This window comes from Salvelinus fontinalis, chromosome 23 (genome assembly GCF_029448725.1).
Source record: "Salvelinus fontinalis isolate EN_2023a chromosome 23, ASM2944872v1, whole genome shotgun sequence".
In the NCBI taxonomy this organism is placed as follows: domain Eukaryota; kingdom Metazoa; phylum Chordata; class Actinopteri; order Salmoniformes; family Salmonidae; genus Salvelinus; species Salvelinus fontinalis.
The window spans coordinates 3439796-3460373 of record NC_074687.1 but is presented as its reverse complement, the minus strand read 5'-3'; the positions used below and the strand labels follow the sequence as shown (position 1 = coordinate 3460373).

General features: G+C 41.9%; 1 protein-coding gene across 2 annotated transcripts in view; it reads right to left on the bottom strand.

The window, feature by feature from the left end:
* Positions 1-20578, bottom strand: part of uxs1 (UDP-glucuronate decarboxylase 1) — a 120035-nt gene that overhangs the window by 34073 nt on the left and 65384 nt on the right. For both annotated transcript variants that reach the window (XM_055877626.1, XM_055877625.1), the window contains one exon: positions 18142-18263. In XM_055877626.1, the coding sequence (XP_055733601.1) occupies positions 18142-18263 (122 nt within the window). The remainder of the gene's footprint in view (positions 1-18141; positions 18264-20578) is intronic.

Genomic DNA, 20578 nt, shown 5'->3' with positions numbered 1-20578 from the left:
ATCACACCTGCAGGACAGGTACAGAATGGCAACAACAACTGCCCGAGTTACACCAGGAACACACAATCCCTCCATCAGTGCTCAGACTGTGCCCAATAGGCTGAGAGAGGCTGGACTGAGGGCTTGTAGGCCTGTTGTAAGACAGGTCTTCACAAGACATCACCGGCAACACCGTCGCTGGACCAGACAGGACTGGCAAAAAGTGCTCTTCACTGACGAGTCGCGGTTTTGTCTCACCAGGGGTGATGGTCGGATTCGCGTTTATCATCGAAGGAATGAGCGTTACACCGAGGCCTGTACTCTGGAGCGGGATCAATTTGGAGGTGGAGGGTCCGTCATGGTCTGGGGCGCTGTGTCACAGCATCATGTGTTACAGGGAAGACATCCTCCTCCCTCATGTGGTACCTTTCCTACAGGCTCATCCTGACATGACCCTCCAGCATGACAATGCCACCAGCCATACTGCTCGTTCTGTGAGGGATTTCATTCAAGACAGGAATGTCAGTGTTCTGCCATGGCCAGCGAAGAGCCCGGATCTCAATTCCATTGAGCACGTCTGGGACCTGTTGGATCAGAGGGTGGGGGCTAGGGCCATCTCCCCCAAAAATGTCTGGGAACTTGCAGGTGCCTTGGTGCAAGAACTGGCAAATCTGGTGCAGAGGAGATGCACTGCAGTAGTTAATGCAGCTGGTGGCCACACCAGATACTGACTGTTACTTCTGATAATTGACCCCCCCCCCCCTTGTTCAGGAACACATTATTCAAGTTCTGTTAGTCACATGTCTGTGGAACTTGTTCAGTTTATGTCTCAATTGTTGAATCTTGTTCATGTTCATACAAACATTTACAGATTTTAAGTTTGCTGAAATAAATGCAGTTGACAGTGAGAGGACGTTTCTTATTTTGCTAAGTTTATAATACAAACACTTAAATACATAATAAGGCTACAGAACATTTATTCTCTTGATGGGAAAACTGTATTGTGTAAAATAAAATTTAAAAAAAGATGAATACATTGAACCTTTTACACTCGTGGGAATTGGCCTGTAGGGATAGGGATATATTGAAAAGTTTCTTACAGAAGAAATATGGAGGGCATATTCATAACCATGGTAGAAATGAAAAGGGAACAGTTTGGAGATTATGGAACATTTTCTAGACTAAAGGTGAGGACACAACAGTTCACCTGACAAGACTGGACCCAAACATTACATTTACTGTACTTTTCACTACACTTGATGACTAAATCTGAAAATACTCCGGATACATGATACGAACATGATACGAACATAAGAATATTCTAGGAAAATTCGGGTTAGGTGCAACAAAAGACAAAAAAGACAACAAAACATTTTCCAATAATATTCTTATCATGTTCGTATCATGTTCTTATCATATATCCGGAGTATTTTCAGATTTAGTCATCATCAAATGTAGTGAAAAGTACAGTAAATGTAAAATGCACATAAAATGTCATGTTTAGATTCAGTCGTCAGAGATAGGTTTAACTGGTTTCTCCAAGTGGCCACACCCCTCTCCAAAGTGCTAAGTAATCTGAATGCACATTTATGATTCAAAGAGTCTTCAACTATAAAATGTACTTTTTTTTTTCTCTCTCCTAGCTGTGTCGTTGAGGAAGTAGAGCAAGCACACCTGCTGTCGTTTTGTTTGGAACACAGCCCTGCATTACCGTCATCACACAATTACTGATATTGTTTGCGCAAGCCACAAACGATGCATTATAAATCGCAATCTGGGTCATGTGGGCATAATTCGAAAGCTTGTTTTATTGCCAACATGACTAGTTAAATAATAAAGCCTCCCGAGTGGCACAGCGGTCTAAGGCACTGCATCGCAGTGTTGCGGCTTCCAGACAGCCCGGGGGTTCGATCCCAGGCTGTGTCACAACCGGCTGTGACCGGGAGTCCCATAGGGCGGTGCACAATTTGCCCATACATTAATTTACAACATTTCCCTCACTCAGGCAACAAAAAATGTGTAAAAGTTGCCCAATTAGCGGGAGGGATGTGGGCAACTTCTTGTTACATGCGGTTCTAAAGTTCAGAACAGCTGTCAGTCAAAACCAGGCTGTATCCCATCCGGCCGTGGTTGGGAGTCCCATAGGGCGGTACACAGTTGGCCCAGTGTTGTCCGGGTTTGGCAGGGGTAGGCCGTCATTGGGAGTCCCATAGAGCGGTACACAGTTGGCCCAGTGTTGTCCGGGTTTGGCAGGGGTAGGCCGTGATTGTAAATAATAATTTGTTCTTAACTGACTTGCCTAGTTATATAAAGGTTAAATAAAAAATAAATACAAAAACATACAGAGCTTGATCTCTGACGTCATGTACTGTACAGCATGTTACTGCACAGTCACTGTGTTCCAATAATTAAGGCACTTATCAAAGACAAAATCTACCATTTTCAACCCGTATACGGAAAGACGGGCTGTGAGTGGAAAGGGCTACCTAGGTGTTTGGCCTCCAGCGAATTGATGACCTTAACCAGGTGTTTGGCCTCAAAAGCTTGTATGAAAATATCTTCTGGATAGTACAGACTAGATGGGAAGAATAGAAGGAACTAAAGCTGTGCACTTAACGTATTCTATATGGAAAGGAGATAACTCCTCATTCAAGAGAGGGATCTATAGAGAAAACCAGAGATCCACACACACTGTCATCACCACCACACACACACACACTTTATATAAACCATTCAAATACAAGCAGACAACACACACACAACAAAAAACCCACATATAATTGATGATCTGTAGCCTATCTCGTTACACCACCTTTATAACAAGGATAGTCACCCCTCTTCATCTCCAAAGCTACGACACCTACGAGTTCTATTTTTAGCGTCAAAACATGAATAAAAACATGAAGACCTTATATAACAGGCTACATTGAAAATGTAGGGCATGCTAAAAGGCTGGTAATATATATGGTAAACAAAGACAAAATAAGGAGTACGATTGAGCAGACTTCCTGGAGAAGAAAACAATACAATAAGTTGGGTAAAAAAATGAGGCCTTGAAGTACGAGCTACCGTTTAACATTATACATCAGTTACAAACTACACCTGTTGTAGGAAGTCATTTTGACCCCGCCTGTTCGGGGGAATGTCCAAAATGTAAGCAGCATAAGATACTTCTGCACATCTCATCTGGTACTGTCCAATTGATAAAGACTTCTGGAAAGAGATGGAAGGGGACATTTCAAATATTTTGGGCTCTACAGTTGGTTTACAGCCTCTCCATTGTGTTCTGGGTCTACTCTCAGCTAACTCTGCACTGAAATGTCATTTAAAAAAAAATGGTAGCTTGAATGTGATTTGCTGGTAGATAAATGGTTAAAATCATGAATAGATGAAACGAAACCAAATACATCCTGGTGGCTCAGAAACCTGTTGTGGATCTTTCCTCTGGAAACACTGACTTACGTCCTTCAGGGGAAACCTGACAAGCTTTTGTATATCTGGAGCCCTGTAGTGAGGTTTATGAGAATATACTGTTGAAGGGGATTGCCAACCCATAACCCACCAAGAATCTGGGTGTTGCGGTTTGTACCATTGTAATTCAATACTTACAAACATTAGTTTGGGAGGGAAAGGGAATAGGGAAATTCATCAACAAGTTATTGCATGACATTGAAATAAACTTTATTTTCTGTGGTACATACAGTGCCTTCAGAAAGTAGTTATACCGTTGACTCATTCCACATTTTGTTGTGTTACAGCCTGAATTCAAAATGGATTAATACATGATTGTTTCACCCATCTATACACAATGCCCCATAATGACAAAGTGAAAACATGAGTCAATACATGTTAGAATCACCTTTGGCAGCGATTACAGCTCTGAGTCTTTCTGTGTAAGTTTCAGCTTTACACACATTCCTTTTTGGGGGGGGGGGGGGATTCTTCAAGCTCTGTCAAGTTGGCAGCTGATCACTGCTAGACAGCAATTCTTCAAGCCGGATACAAAGGAAAAGTGCTCAGGCAGTCGGAGATGGTCAAGACACCATGGTGGAAAAAAAGTCTCCCTCTCACCTGAGCTAACTGCTAAGAATCTACAAAGCTGGGCAATTGGCAGTTGCTACAGGAACTTTTGGACTTCTAAATTAATTATGTACTGTATGCACTGATTCTTGAAGAAAATAACTTATAAATGCCTAAGTTTTAGTTTAACTGTCACACAAAATATAAGCTTGTTTTACTCTGTAAACAAAGAACATTTTAATCAACACCGTATAGCCACAAAACATGGTTAAAACTATAATTTTGATATCTTGGACAGTCAGCGCTGGCATAAATAGTGCAGTCTATTCATTTTAGAGTGGTTACATTTCTATATCTCCATCCCTCAGCTTCTTAGCACAACAGTGGTGGGGCGTTGCTATACATTCCACGTTATATAGAGTGTTTCCCCCCTCCTGCATTTGTAAAATTGTTGGGTAGAGTTGGGTTTTATGTGCTAATAAAATCGACACTATTCACTTTCAATTGTAGTTGCTCCTGCTGTCTTTTTGTTGTATTGCTCCTGTATTGGATTTTTAGACACTCTTCTACTTCCACTCTACCCATGTGTACCCCTCTGTACCATTGTGATGTGTGATTGCTAGCTGCTCTCTCTACTCTGGGTAATTACAGTGTACAAATCCAGCTAAAAGGTGCCGCACAATCACCTTTGACTCATCTAGAGAGGAAAAGGGCTAGCAACTGATCATTTAAAGGCAAGAAAGAACACAGAGTACCCAAACAAATGGAAATATTGTCTTGTAGAACCAAACTGATAATGAGGTAGGTGCCTGTCATGCTGTGGCCTAAGACCTAAAAGCCTGCCTTCCCCAGTATCTCTGAATATCATACCTGTCTGGCATTGCAACTCTGCACTGGGTTTCCTATCACAACGCAGGGAGAGATAAGCTGTTTCTCTGCGGGGAGGAGAGAAAATCTCATTCTCTCAGAGAGACAGAGAATAGAGTCAGGACATTGCAAAACATACTTTCTTTTCACTTCTGCTCAAGTTTTGTTCCGCCCAGCTTTTAGACCCTGCACTCTGATGTGGTGCAGTGTACACACACTGGCAAAACCCTGTCACCGTAATAACAGCAATAAGGTCTGAGGTAACTGCAGTGTTTTAATACCATCCTCCAAAACACACACCAATCCTAAAGTACCGGCACTTACACCTGAGGAATGGAACTGAAGGGGACGACACTGAGGGAACATTAATAGAACAACGATAAGAGAACAATAAGAGTACAATCTGTCATTAACCACCACGCAAAAGCTAAGTCGCCCGCTTTGAGGAAAACATTGAGCCGCCGACCAAGGCCCCCTCCACTCACGAGGATTATGCACTCTCGTTCTCCATGGCCGACATGAGTAAGTCATTTAAGCGTGTTAACCCTCACAAGGCTGCCGGCCCAGACGGCATCCCAAGCAACGTCTTCAGAGCATGTGCAGACCAGCTGGACATATTAAATCTCTCCATATCCCAGTCTGTTGTCACCACTTGCTTCAAGATGTTCACCATTGTTTCTATACGCAAGAAAGCGTAACTGAACTAAATGACTATCACCCCGTAGAACTCACTTCCTCATGAAGTGCTTTGAGAGGCTAGTTAAGGATCATATCAACTCTACCTTACCTGACAACCTAGATCCAGTGTGCAGTGTAATAGCCATTGAACTGAACACTGCCCTATCCCACCTGGACAAGAGAAATACCTATGTAAGAATGCTGTTCATCAACTTCAGCTCAGCCTTCAACATCATAGTGGCCTCCAAGCTCATCACTAGGCTCAGGGGCCTGGGTCTGAACCCCTCACTGTGCAACTAGGTCCTGGACTTCCTGACAAGCTGACCCTAAGTGGTGAGGGTAGGCAACAACACCCCCGCCACGCTGATCCTCAACACTGGGGCTCCGCAGGAGTGCGTGCCCAGCCAACTCCTATACTCCCTGTTCACCTATGACTGCGTGGCAACACACGTCTCCAAATCAATCATCAAGTTTGCTGACGACACAACAGTGGTAGAGCTGCTGACGAGACAGTATACAGGGAGGAGGTGAGGGCTCTGGTGGAGTGGTGCCAGGTAAATAAATAACCTCTCTGTCCTTACATTCCTGTTGTCCAGGAGGGTGAGGGCAGTGTGCAGCGCAATGGTGATTACGTCATCCATGGATCTGTTGGGGCAGTAGGCAAATTGGAAGGTGGAGTATGTCGGGGAGGGAGGTGGTGTTGTGGTCTTTGACTAGTCTCTCAAAGCACTTCATGATGACGGAAGTGAGTGATACAGATTGGTAGTCATTCAGTTCAGTTCTTTTCCCTTTCTTGGGTACGGGGATGATAGCAAATATCTTGATAACGGCTTGAGCTAGAGAGAGATGGAAAGTGTCAGAAAACACAACAGCTAGGTGGTCTGCTCTGAGGATACCGTCTTGGCTGGCAGCATTGCGAGGGTTGGCACGTTTGAATGACTTACATAAGTAAGGAAAGATAATGGGGATACCTATGTCCTCTGTGGAGCCGGTAAGCACATAGCTCACGTGGTCCTCAAAGTCTCTCCTCGGTAGCTCAGAGTCGTTATGTTTGAAGCGTGAGAAAAAAGGTGTTTAGCTCATCCGGTAGGCCGTTATTGGTGTCCGTGACGTGACTGGCTTTCTTTTTGTAATCCGTGATCGCTGGAAGTCTCTACCACATACGCCTTGTGTCTGACCTGCTGAATTGAACTGTTCTAGCTATACTTGTGTCTCGCCACCCTTGATCGATATGCGTAGGTCGTATTGGTGCTGTTTAAACATACGGCAAGTTGACAAGTTGTGTTTATAAGCAGCATCTCTCTCCTACAGCTTCCCGACAAGGCTGCCATCAATCCACGGTTTTTGATTTGGGTAAGTTTTGAAAGACACCATTGGTATCATAACAATGCTTTTTTTAAATGAATCCGATGACCGAGTCGGCGTATTCATTGATGTTATCCCCAGGAGCGACCCGGAACACGGTCCAGTCCACATGATGATAACAGTATTGAAGCATGGATTCTGATTGGTCAGACCAGCGGTGTACAGACGCCAGAACATCCCTTGAGTATTTGTTTGTAGCCGGGAAGGAGCAAAATGGAGTTGTGGTCCGGTTTGTCGAAAGGAGGACGGAAGAGGGCCTTATACCTGTGTAGAAAAGACATGTAGCAGAGGTCAAGCGTGGAGTGTCCGCAAGTTGGATAGTCAATATATTGATAGTAATTGAGGAGCACAGTCCTCAAATTACTTTTGTTAAAGTCCCCAGAGACAATTAACGCTGCCTCCGGGTACGTAGTCTCTAGTTTGTTCAGGGTCCAATGAAGATGTTTGAGAGCATTTTTGGTTTCAGCTTGGGGAGTGATGTACACAGCAGTGGCGATAATCCCTGAGAAATCTTGGAAGGTAAACTCTCCGGTAGGACTCCCAGGCGTCTCACCGAAGAGGCTAGACCATCCAGGAATTCTGGAAGGTCTGATGGACAGTGGAGACAGGAGGAGAAGACAAGTAGGAGGAGGTGACAGTACAGGTACATCAAAGCTGGGACCGAGAGACTAATAAACAGCTTCTACCTCCAGGGCATTAGACTGTGAAACAGTCACCGCTAGCCAGCCTCCACCCAGTTCCCTGCCCTGAACCTTAATCACTGTTACTAGCCGGCTACCACCTGGTGATCTACCATGCACATTAGCAATTGCTTTGCCCAATGTACATAGAGTCATTGAACACTGGTCACTTTAATAACGCTTACATACTGTTTTACACATTTTATATGTAAAGTATTCAGACACCATGACTTTTTCACATACAGCCTTATTCTAAAATTGATTAAATCGTTTTTCCCCTCATCAATCTACACACAACACCCCATAATGAAAAACAGCATTTTTGAAATTGTAAAAAAAAAATCATAATAACAGAAATATGACATTTACATAAGTATTCAGACCCTTTATTCAGCCCTTTGTTGAAGCACCTGTAACAGCGATTTCAGCCTCGAGTCTTCTGTATTTAGGGAGTTTCTCCCACTCTTCTCTGCAAATCCTCTCAAGCTCTGTCAGGTTGGATGGGAAGCGTTGCTGCACAGCTATTTTCAGGTCTCTCCAAAGATGTTCGATTGTCTTCAAGTACGGGCTCTGGCCAGACTACTCAAGAACATTCAGAGAAGTCCCGAAGCGATTCCTACATTGTTTAGGCTGTGTGCTTAGGGTTGTTGTCCTGTTGGAAGGTGAACCTCTGCCCCAGTCTGAGGTCCTGAGCGCTCTGGAGCAGGTTTTCATCTAGGATCTCTGTCATTGGCTCATCTTTCCCTCGATCCTGACTGGTCTCCCAGTCCCTGCCGCTGAAAAACATTCCCACAGCATGATGCTGCCACCACCATGCTTCACCGTAGGGATGGTGCCAGGTTTCCTCCAGACGTGCCGCTTGGCATTCAGACCAAAGAGTTCAATCTTGGTTTCCTCAGATCAGAGAATCTTTTTTCTCATGGTCTGAGAGTCCTTTAGGTCCTTTAGGTGTGTGCCTTTCCAAATCATATCCAATCAATTGGACTCCAATCAAGTTGTAGAAACATCTCAAGGATGATCAATGCCAACAGGATGCACTGAGCTCAATTTCGAGTCTCATAGCAAAGGGTCTGAATACTTACATAAATACGGTATTTCAGTTTTTTATTTTTAATACATTTGCAAAAAATTATAAAAAGCTTTTTTCACTTTGTGATTATGGTGTATTGTGTAAAGATTCATGAGGATATTTTTATTTAATCCATTTTAGAATAAGGCTGTTACATAACAAAATGTGGAAAACATCAAGGTTCTGAATACTTTCCGAAGGCACTGTATAAGCAGTGGCGTAACACGCACCTACAACATTGTATATATTTTTTTTCGGGATTGAAAATCATACCGGTCAAAATACTTCATCAGTATACGGTATATCGCCCAAGCCTAACGCATACTCCCCTGTAATATCACACATTACATAATATTTACATTACACCAACCTGACACTAATGCTTTCATCTTATGCTATCTATTAGAGCCAATTACAGAGGTGACTGAGAAGTGAGGTTTTGAAACCCTGGGGGTCCAACCAATAAAAGTCCACACCCCTGGTCAATGTCTGGTCTGGTCAGAGTCTAACTAACCACCATCTACCATATAACCAAAAAGAGACCACTCGGCGACACGTCTGTCCAATCATCCTCTACCACTACCACTCAGTTGGTAGAACATGGCGCTTGCAACGCCAAGGATCCTGGGTAAGCACGCGGTAAGTCGCTTTGGATAAAAGCATCTGCTAAACGGGTATATATTATCACTGATAACCTTCTGTCCACGGAGGTAGAGAAACATGCCTCCCTGCCTCTTCCCAACCTATACTCATCTCGTCTAAAATGTCAACGCGTTTCAATTAAAAGGGGGCCGGCTGACAGATGTAATTTGGCATATTCAAATTCCACCTGCCTCCGAGAAGGAAGACAACATAATGGGAGGCCAGGGATGAGGAGAGGGATGAGGAGAGGGATGCAGGGACGAGATAAAGAAATATCACCTGGCCCACACGAAAGGCCAGCAGCATCAATGGAATAAGATTGTCAAAGGCTGGTGTCAATCAGGAGGGAAAGAGAGAGGGGAAATATTCATAAATATGTCCAAAGGATGGTGTGCTAATAGCAGAGGAAGAGTGAGGGTCCATCTATCCATCTATCAATACATCCGTCCATCTATCTACCAAAAACTAAAAACTTTAAGTGAGAAGTAGGCATTGGTCTGAAGCCAAAAAAGAAAGGAAATTCACGAGCACCACAATGCCTACTCCATCCATGCTCTTTCAAGGTTTGTTTTTAGCACACTGCTTTGACTTACAGTAGCTTTGTTGGTCTATGTCAGGCGTTTCCCAAACTCGGTCCTGGGGTCCCAAAGGGGTGAACGTTTTTGGTTTTGTATTACACAAATGATTCAGATAATTAACTAATCATCAAGCTTTGGAAATTTGAATCAGCTGGGTAGTGCTAGGGCAAAAAAAAAAATAGGTGCACCCCTTGGTGTCCTGAGGACTGAGTTTGGGAAACGCTGGTCTATGCTATGTTTAAGAAAGTTTGAATCCTAAGCAACCTGCATACACATTGTTTTTTGGCTTCAGACCAATGCCCTCTTCTCACTTAAAACTGTGTTTATTTTAATTTTAAATGTCCATGGTTTTTACACCGGACTGTGATTTTCTGTTGAAAGGTGCATTATACAACATCTCCACATGCGTAGGCTGACTTTGTTTTAGCATCCAAAAGTCTGTCATTGGCAGTGCTATTGTAACCTTTACTTCGGCCTCTGTCAAAAGGTCTGGGGCCCCATTTATAACTGTTGTGTAAATTTCCCAATAAATATCTGCGCGCGCATTTCTGAAAAACACTGCGCAAAAATACTGAGATTTATAAAAACTTGTCGCATGCCATACATACGCATGTTTCCAATTAAAAATCAGATCCGCCCTGAAACTGTGCATGTGTGAACAATCATTATAACTCCACATCATTCCCCATTTATCATGACAATCACACCCTTATTTGCTATATACTTTGAAAGCATTGGAAATAGGCCGAGGCAGTTTCTAAAAGAAATAGCAATGGCGAACTTGATCAAATGTCTTTGGAGGTTTGATGGCAGAATGTTAAACTTTTGCAGTGACATTTGCGGTTGGCCTATGTTATCTGACAGACCAAAAACCATCTGGAAAACAAAAACAATTGCTGTGGACCTGTGAACAGACGGTTTGATCGTTTGTAAGGGCATAATGTTTCACATTTACTTTTTCTCAAACATATATGCTGCACACTGCCCACGAATTCTGAAACATTGTCTACTTACAGTGGTAGCCTGCACACTTCAATGCAAAATATCAACTGTCTGTTCACCTGTAAAATTCAACTCTGTTATAAACCACGCTACCTATCTTATTTATAGAGAAAAATACTTGAAATAAATACTTTAATCTAATAGGCCCAATTAAATGATACATGTGTCTGGTAATTTGTTGTAGTATACATTGGGAATATGCCAGAAAATATTAGGAATTTATTCTGCAAAGGTTATGAAAATATGTATTATGTCTACAAATGAAATATTGTCTACTCGAAAAATGTGAAATTACAGTATTCTGACATACAGAAAGAAACAGTCTACAATCATCTGTTCTATCGTTAATAAACTGCGCTCCAGATCGGATGGCCTAGAGCAAAATGCTTGAAAAACGTAACTATTTACTACTGTGAAGTGGGTACAATTAAACGACAGATGGGAAGAATGGTATCTTAACTTGTTGAAGGCCTATAGGTTGCCTCATGTGAAAAATGATTCTGCAATGATGGAACTTAAATAACATAGCCTAGGAAATAGATGCCCATTTCTAATTATTTTAGAATCCAAAGAAAATAAACTGATGTTCTCTCTTCTCACTATGGCAAATTATTGCATTTCGTTATTAACCTGTTATTTGTTATGAACAAACGTGTTCATCTTAACCCCCATCTGCACAAAATACTAGACTACTTGCCTGGTTGCAATGCAATACTTAAACCACTAGAAACTGTGTGTACGCATAGAGTTTGAAATTCCCATTGAAAGCAAAGTAAAAGAAAATTGCTTTAAGCAATTTACTTTTGAAGGCCGTATAACTCAGCCATCAAATACAATTGTATTCGTCACATGATTCGTAAAGAGGTCTAGAAAACACTTGCCAGCTGGTCAGCGTATGCTCTGAGTACACGTCCTGGTAATCTGTCTGGCCCTGTGGCCTTGTGAATGTTAAACTATTTAGCGGTCTTACTCACATGAGCTACAGAGTGCATGATCACACAGTCATCCTGAAACAAATATCTACATACGGTTAACCGTGGGGAAGACATCGTTGATGCACTGGAGTGGCCTAGCCAGGCTCCAGATCTCAACCCCATAGAAAATCTTTGGAGGGAGTTGAAAGTCTGTGTTGCCCAGCAACAGCCCCAAAACATCACTGCTCTAGAGGAGATCTGCATGGAGGAATGGGCCAAAATACCAGCAACAGTGTGTGAAAACCTTGTGAAGACTTACAGAAAACGTTTGACCTCTGTCATTGCAAACAAAGGGTATATAACAAAGTATTGAGATACACTTTTGTTATTGACCAAATACTTATTTTCCACCATAATTTGCAAATAAATTCATTAAAAATCCTACAATGTGATTTTCTGGATTTTTTCCCCCTCATTTTGTCTGTCATAGTTGAAGTGTACCTATGATGAAAATTACAGGCCTCTCTCATCTTTTTAAAGTGGGAGAACTTGCACAATTGGCAGTCTGGACTCGAACCCAGAATCTCTAGTGGCACAGCTAGCACTGCAATGCAGTGCGTTAGACCACTGCGACAGAGCCTGGACTCGAACCCAGAATCTCTAGCGGCACAGCTAGCACTGCAATGCAGTGCGTTAGACCACTGCGCCACTCAGGAGGCCGAAAATGTTTTATTTAATCCATTTTAGAATAAGGCTGTAAATGTAACGAAATATGGAAAAAGTCAAGGGGTCTGAATACTTTCCGAATGTATTGGCTTAGATATGATGGTAGGGAGATTTAAATGTAACATTGAGCTCGGCGTGACAATAATCCATCTATCTGTCTAGAATCAAACATGACATTTTTGGAAATGTTTGATTCTCCTTGACTGTCTAGTTTTTATTTTGGTGATTGTTATTTCTTAAAGGTGATCTTATATGCTATTTGAAATACTCCATTATCTTTTCTACATACTTTATATCTGGTTTAAGTCGTGTAAGTTTACATTGAAAATGTTTGAGCCGCTGCTAAATGCATATAGGGGAAACACTGCGTTTGTGTCAAGTCACCAAGACAGAACTGAGCAACTGACCACAGTCAGCATACATCTCACACAATCCCACACTGTGGCGAAGACGTACTGGCACGTCTCTCCACGCGTACGCTCCCTCGCCAGTTGAGAGTGCTTTGTTTCCACATTGAACATTTTTGCAAGTTAAAAATGATTTTTGATAAATCCATATCCCATATTATACTTCAGCAGTATGTGTAATCATTCCATTCCCTTACTGTTTATTGCAACATTTGAGACATTTCTGATTTATCTTTGATTCAGGCTTGAGATGCTCACGGGTCCAAAAAGTTGAGACAGAGAGATGAGACCAAGAGATCTGTCAATCACAGATCTGACAATCAGAGAGGGAGGAGGAAGAGGGGGAGGAGGAAGAGGGGGAGGACTAGGAAATGGAAGAGAGCAGAAGCATTCAGAGGAGTGTAGAGGACGACGATGGCATTACAGCCTTCTCATCCTACAGTATAGTTCCTACAGTGTTTCTACAACAATACAGCTTCTACATCTGCATTGCCCTCTGTTTGGGGTTTCAGGCTGGGTTTCTGTATAGCACTTTGTGACATCTGCTGATGTAAAAAGGGCTTTATAAATCAATTTGATTGGCTTTATAAATATTTTTCTCCTTATTTGATTTGTCCAGCTCTTCAGATACAGTGCTCTATGCCACACTTGAGCTCTGCAGGGACATCCAAATCAAATCATACCCTGTGAAGCAAACTACTCATATAAATCAGAAATGTAATGGTCATACAAAGACAGAACTTTGTCTGGGGGGAAAAGGAAATAACAGAAAAGGATTGCCTTCTGCCAGTTTGTCAGCTCAATGTACAGTACAATAATACACTCCAATCACAATTCAATCATAGCCGAGTGCTCGGAAGGGTCATTAAAATGCACATACAAATATCCAGACATTTCAGTTTGGGTAATAAACATAGAAATACCAATTTCATAGCCTGGGTGGATGTTATCTTCTCTAGACGTACCTGGGTTTACTGCCCACTCTATGTCATGAGAAACCACAGTAGAAGTCTGGACAGCAGTTGTTCAGTGTAGGTTTGTGTGTGTCCACATGCGTGCATGTGAACATGTGTGTGTATGTAAGTATGTGTGTTTGTATATGTACGTATGTGTATGTGCGTGCGTGTTTGTGTGGGGGGGGTCATACCCAGGCACAATGACAGAGGTGTTACAGGTTTGATATATTCTCCTCTGTGCAGTAATACCAGCCGTAGGATAACACATCAATTAGAACACTACAGTCATACCAGCCGTAGGATAACACATCAATTAGAACACTACAGTCATACCAGCCGTAGGATAACACATCAATTAGAACACTACAGTCATACCAGCCGTAGAATAACACATCAATTAGAACACTACAGTCATACCAGCCGTAGGATAACACATCAATTAGAACACTACAGTCATACCAGCCGTAGGATAACACATCAATTAGAACACTACAGTCATACCAGCCGTAGGATAACACATCAATTAGAACACTACAGTCATACCAGCCGTAGGATAACACATCAATTAGAACACTACAGTCATACCAGCCGTAGGATAACACATCAATTAGAACACTACAGTCATACCAGCCGTAGGATAACACATCAATTAGAACACTACAGTCATACCAGCCGTAGGATAACACATCAATTAGAACACTACAGTCATACCAGCCGTAGGATAACACATCAATTAGAACACTACAGTCATACCAGCCGTAGGATAACATCAATTAGAACACTACAGTCATACCAGCCGTAGGATAACACATCAATTAGAACACTACAGTCATACCAGCCGTAGGATAACACATCAATTAGAACACTACAGTCATACCAGCCGTAGGATAACACATCAATTAGAACACTACAGTCATACCAGCCGTAGGATAACACATCAATTAGAACACTACAGTCATACCAGCCGTAGGATAACACATCAATTAGAACACTACAGTCATACCAGCCGTAGGATAACACATCAATTAGAACACTACAGTCATACCAGCCGTAGGATAACACATCAATTAGAACACTACAGTCATACCAGCCGTAGGATAACACATCAATTAGAACACTACAGTCATACCAGCCGTAGGATAACATCAATTAGAACACTACAGTCATACCAGCCGTAGGATAACACATCAATTAGACCACTACAGTCATACCAGCCGTAGGATAACACATCAATTAGAACACTACAGTCATACCAGCCGTAGGATAACACATCAATTAGAACACTACAGTCATACCGGCCGTAGGTAACACATCAATTAGAACACTACAGTCATACCGGCCGTAGGATAACACATCAATTAGAACACTACAGTCATACCGGCCGTAGGATAACACATCAATTAGAACACTACAGTCATACCGGCCGTAGGATAACACATCAATTAGAACACTACAGTAATACCAGCCGTAGGATAACACATCAATTAGAACTCTACAGTCATACCAGCCGTAGGATAACACATCAATTAGAACACTACAGTCATACCAGCCGTAGGATAACACATCAATTAGAACACTACAGTCATACCAGCCGTAGGATAACACATCAATTAGAACACTACAGTCATACCAGCCGTAGGATAACACATCAATTAGAACACTACAGTAATACCAGCCGTAGGATAACATCAATTAGAACACTACAGTCATACCAGCCGTAGAATAACACATCAATTAGAACACTACAGTCATACCAGCCGTAGGATAACACATCAATTAGAACACTACAGTCATACCAGCCGTAGGATAACACATCAATTAGAACACTACAGTCATACCAGCCGTAGGATAACACATCAATTAGAACACTACAGTCATACCAGCCGTAGGATAACACATCAATTAGAACACTACAGTCATACCAGCCGTAGGATAACACATCAATTAGAACACTACAGTCATACCAGCGGTAGGATAACACATCAATTAGAACACTACAGTCATACCAGCCGTAGGATAACACATCAATTAGAACACTACAGTCATACCAGCCGTAGGATAACACATCAATTAGAACACTACAGTCATACCAGCCGTAGGATAACACATCAATTAGAACACTACAGTCATACCAGCCGTAGGATAACACATCAATTAGAACACTACAGTCATACCAGCCGTAGGATAACACATCAATTAGAACACTACAGTCATACCAGCCGTAGGATAACACATCAATTAGAACACTACAGTCATACCAGCCGTAGGATAACACATCAATTAGAACACTACAGTCATACCAGCCGTAGGATAACACATCAATTAGAACACTACAGTCATACCAGCCGTAGGATAACACATCAATTAGAACACTACAGTCATACCAGCCGTAGGATAACACATCAATTAGAACACTACAGTCATACCAGCCGTAGGATAACACATCAATTAGAACACTACAGTCATACCAGCCGTAGGATAACACATCAATTAGAACACTACAGTCATACCAGCCGTAGGATAACACATCAATTAGAACACTACAGTCATACCAGCCGTAGGACAACACATCAATTAGAACACTACAGTCATACCAGCCGTAGGATAACATCAATTAGAACACTACAGTCATACCAGCCGTAGGATAACACATCAATTAGAACACTACAGTCATACCAGCCGTAGGATAACACATCAATTAGAACACTACAGTAATACCAGCCGTAGGATAACACATCAATTAGAACACTACAGTCATACCAGCCGTAGGATAACACATCAATTAGAACACTACAGTCATACCAGCCGTAGGATAACACATCAATTAGAACACTACAGTCATACCAGACGTAGGATAACATCAATTAGAACACTACAGTCATACCAGCCGTAGGATAACACATCAATTAGAACACTACAGTCATACCAGTCGTAGGATAACAAATCAATTAGAACACTACAGTCATACCAGCCGTAGGATAACACATCAATTAGAACACTACAGTCATACCAGACGTAGGATATCACATCAATTAGAACACTACAGTCATACCAGCCGTAGGATAACATCAATTAGAACACTACAGTCATACCAGCCGTAGGATAACACATCAATTAGAACACTACAGTCATACCAGCCGTAGGATAACATCAATTAGAACACTACAGTCATACCAGCCGTAGGATAACATCAATTAGAACACTACAGTCATACCAGCCGTAGGATAACACATCAATTAGAACACTACAGTCATACCAGCCGTAGGATAACACATCAATTAGAACACTACAGTCATACCAGCCGTAGGACAACACATCAATTAGAACACTACAGTCATACCAGCCGTAGGATAACATCAATTAGAACACTACAGTCATACCAGCCGTAGGATAACACATCAATTAGAACACTACAGTCATACCAGCCGTAGGATAACACATCAATTAGAACACTACAGTAATACCAGCCGTAGGATAACACATCAATTAGAACACTACAGTCATACCAGCCGTAGGATAACACATCAATTAGAACACTACAGTCATACCAGCCGTAGGATAACACATCAATTAGAACACTACAGTCATACCAGACGTAGGATAACATCAATTAGAACACTACAGTCATACCAGCCGTAGGATAACACATCAATTAGAACACTACAGTCATACCAGTCGTAGGATAACAAATCAATTAGAACACTACAGTCATACCAGCCGTAGGATAACACATCAATTAGAACACTACAGTCATACCAGACGTAGGATATCACATCAATTAGAACACTACAGTCATACCAGCCGTAGGATAACATCAATTAGAACACTACAGTCATACCAGCCGTAGGATAACACATCAATTAGAACACTACAGTCATACCAGCCGTAGGATAACATCAATTAGAACACTACAGTCATACCAGCCGTAGGATAACATCAATTAGAACACTACAGTCATACCAGCCGTAGGATAACACATCAATTAGAACAGGGATACAATTTCCAGAGAAAAAAAAGAGAGCGAGGAAAAGAGAGTAACTGTTATGGAACTGTTATGAAAAGTATATCAGTTCAATTCATCACTCGCAGCAAAGTGATGGAATATTACACAAGGCTATTTTCATAGATCTAGTCTTCTATTACACACACAACCTATTATACTTAGCTACCAGTGCCAGTCTACCTTCTCGTAGTTCTGCACTACATATATTTCTTATAGCACACAGATCATACTCAGAAGTGGGAGTGTCTCCCATACCTGCTTCATGTAGGCGTAGCACATTGTCTCAGCGACGCGTTTGCCCTCGTCGTAGCAGGCCCGGGGGCCGATAGGGTTCACATGACCCCAGTACTCCTCATTCTGGGGGTGCACTTCTGGGTCTGAGGGGGGGGGGGGGGGGGGGGGGCAGACAGAAATACAGGTGTAAGTCACCAGGAATACAGTCACCTCTTATGTATGGTGTCAAATCCACTGAAACACAATCCTCCCATTAGTAGTCATTGTTCAGGATGAAAAATAAAAAAATAATTCTTGCAACAAGCTGAAATGTATCCCGCATAAACAGTAAACAAGATCTATATGATTGAAGGACACGCTTAGGGAAAAGTAATTTTGTGAGAAGTTACACACACTCACACGTACGCAAGCATGCATACAGTTGAAGTCGGAAGTTTACATACACCTTAGCCAAATACATTTAAAATCAGTTTCACAATTCCTGACATTTAACCCTGATGAAAATTCCCTGTCTTAGGTCAGTTAGGATCACCACTTTATTTTAAGAATGTGAAATGTCAGAATAATAGTAGAGAGAACAATATCTTTCAGCTTTTATTTCTTTCATCACATTCCCAGTGGGGCAGAAGTATACATACACTCAATTAGTATTTGGTAGCATTGCCTTTGTATAACTTGTTTAAAATTGTTTAAATTCGGTCAAACGTTTCGGGTAGCCTTCCACAAGCTTCCCACAATAAGTTGGGTGAATTTTGGCCCATTCCTCCTGACAGAGCTGGTGTAACTGAGTCAGGTTTGTAGGCCTCCTTGCACGCACAGGCTTTTTCAGTTCTGCCCACATATTTTCTATAGATTTGAGGTCTTGGCTTGTGATGGCCACTCCAATACCTTGACTTTGTTGTCCTTAAGCCATTTTGCCACAACTTTGGAAATATACTTGGGATCGTTGTCCATTTGGAAGACCCATTTGCGACCAAGCTTTAACTTCCTGACTGATGTCTTGAGATGTTGCTTCAATATATCCACATAATTTCCCTGCCTCATGATGCCATCTATTTTGTGAAGTGCACCAGTCCCTCGTGCAGCAAAGCACCGCCAAAACATGATGCTGCCACCCCCGTGCTTCATGGTTGGGATGGAGGCACAGAGTTTGAAGGTAGGCCTTGAAATACATCCACAGGTACACCTCCAATTGACTCAAATTATGTCAATTAGCCTATCAGAAGCTTCTAAAGCCATGACATATTTTTTTTTGAATTTTCCAAGCTGTTTAAATGCACAGTCAACTTAGTGTATGTACATTTCTGACCCACTGGAATTGTGATACAGTGAATTATAAGTGAAATAAATCTGTCTGTAAACAATTATTGGAAAAATGACTTGTGTCATATACAAAGTAGATGTCCTAACCGACTTGCCAAAACTATAGTTTGTTAACAAGACATTTGTGGAGTGGTTGAAAAACTAGTTTTAATGACTCCAACCTAAGTGTATGTAAACTTCCGACTTCAACTGTACATACACAAAGTTAAGTGGGTGTAGTCGAGTGTGTTGTGTTCTCTGGCTTTGACAGCAGCGCAACAGCAGGCCGGTTCATTAGTTCAACACTGTGGGGAGCATGTGCTGTACACAGCTGACCTTTCTCACTACAACAAAACCCAACACACCATTTTTACCATATACTGGGGTATCTGGAAATAGCCACGGGAAGGTTTTTCAATACCATCAATACCATTGGAACTATTTTAGAGATGTGAATATTTGTAGCCACCTTTCAAGTAAATACCTGCAGTCAACTGTGCAATATGTTAGGAGACAAAGAAGATTGCGTTTTTCATTTCACCTGTCACGTAAATGTTCATAATGAAGCTTGCCGGTAGTCTCCAGTCACATAGTATTTGTTTACAAGGAACACAACAACGAGAGACCGGAGCCTTGCTAGTCACTCACTGTTGTGCAACAGTTGGCATGTGATCTAGTTACAGTAAAGAGTTCACAACCTAATGTTTGCCAGCTAGATATCACAATTCCATATTATAACTCTGGTACCCCAGGGAAGGCTCACACGAACGCATGCACGCGTGCAATGCGGTTATTGGTTCCTCAGAGCACTGTTGTCTTTATCCAGAGACGTGGTGAGCGGAGTTGAGGACAGTTACAAAGGAATACCGCGCTAACAAACAATAACAGCCGCAACAGCTTCTTCTTTCCGTTTACTGCTGTGGCTAAAGTTACTGAACTCTAGGAAAACAATACAATGTTAATTTGCATAAGAAAGAGACATATTGGCAAGCTTTAACTAAGGTTTGAGGGGTTTCACAGTCATAACTCTATGAAACACCCAGTCCTCCAGGCCGAGCATTGCTGTTAATGTTAGCGCTTTCTGTCAACAGTTGGCACCAGTGGAGGAGGCTACTGTAGTGGTGGTGCGATAAATGTTTGTCTCGTAGCGTAGCCT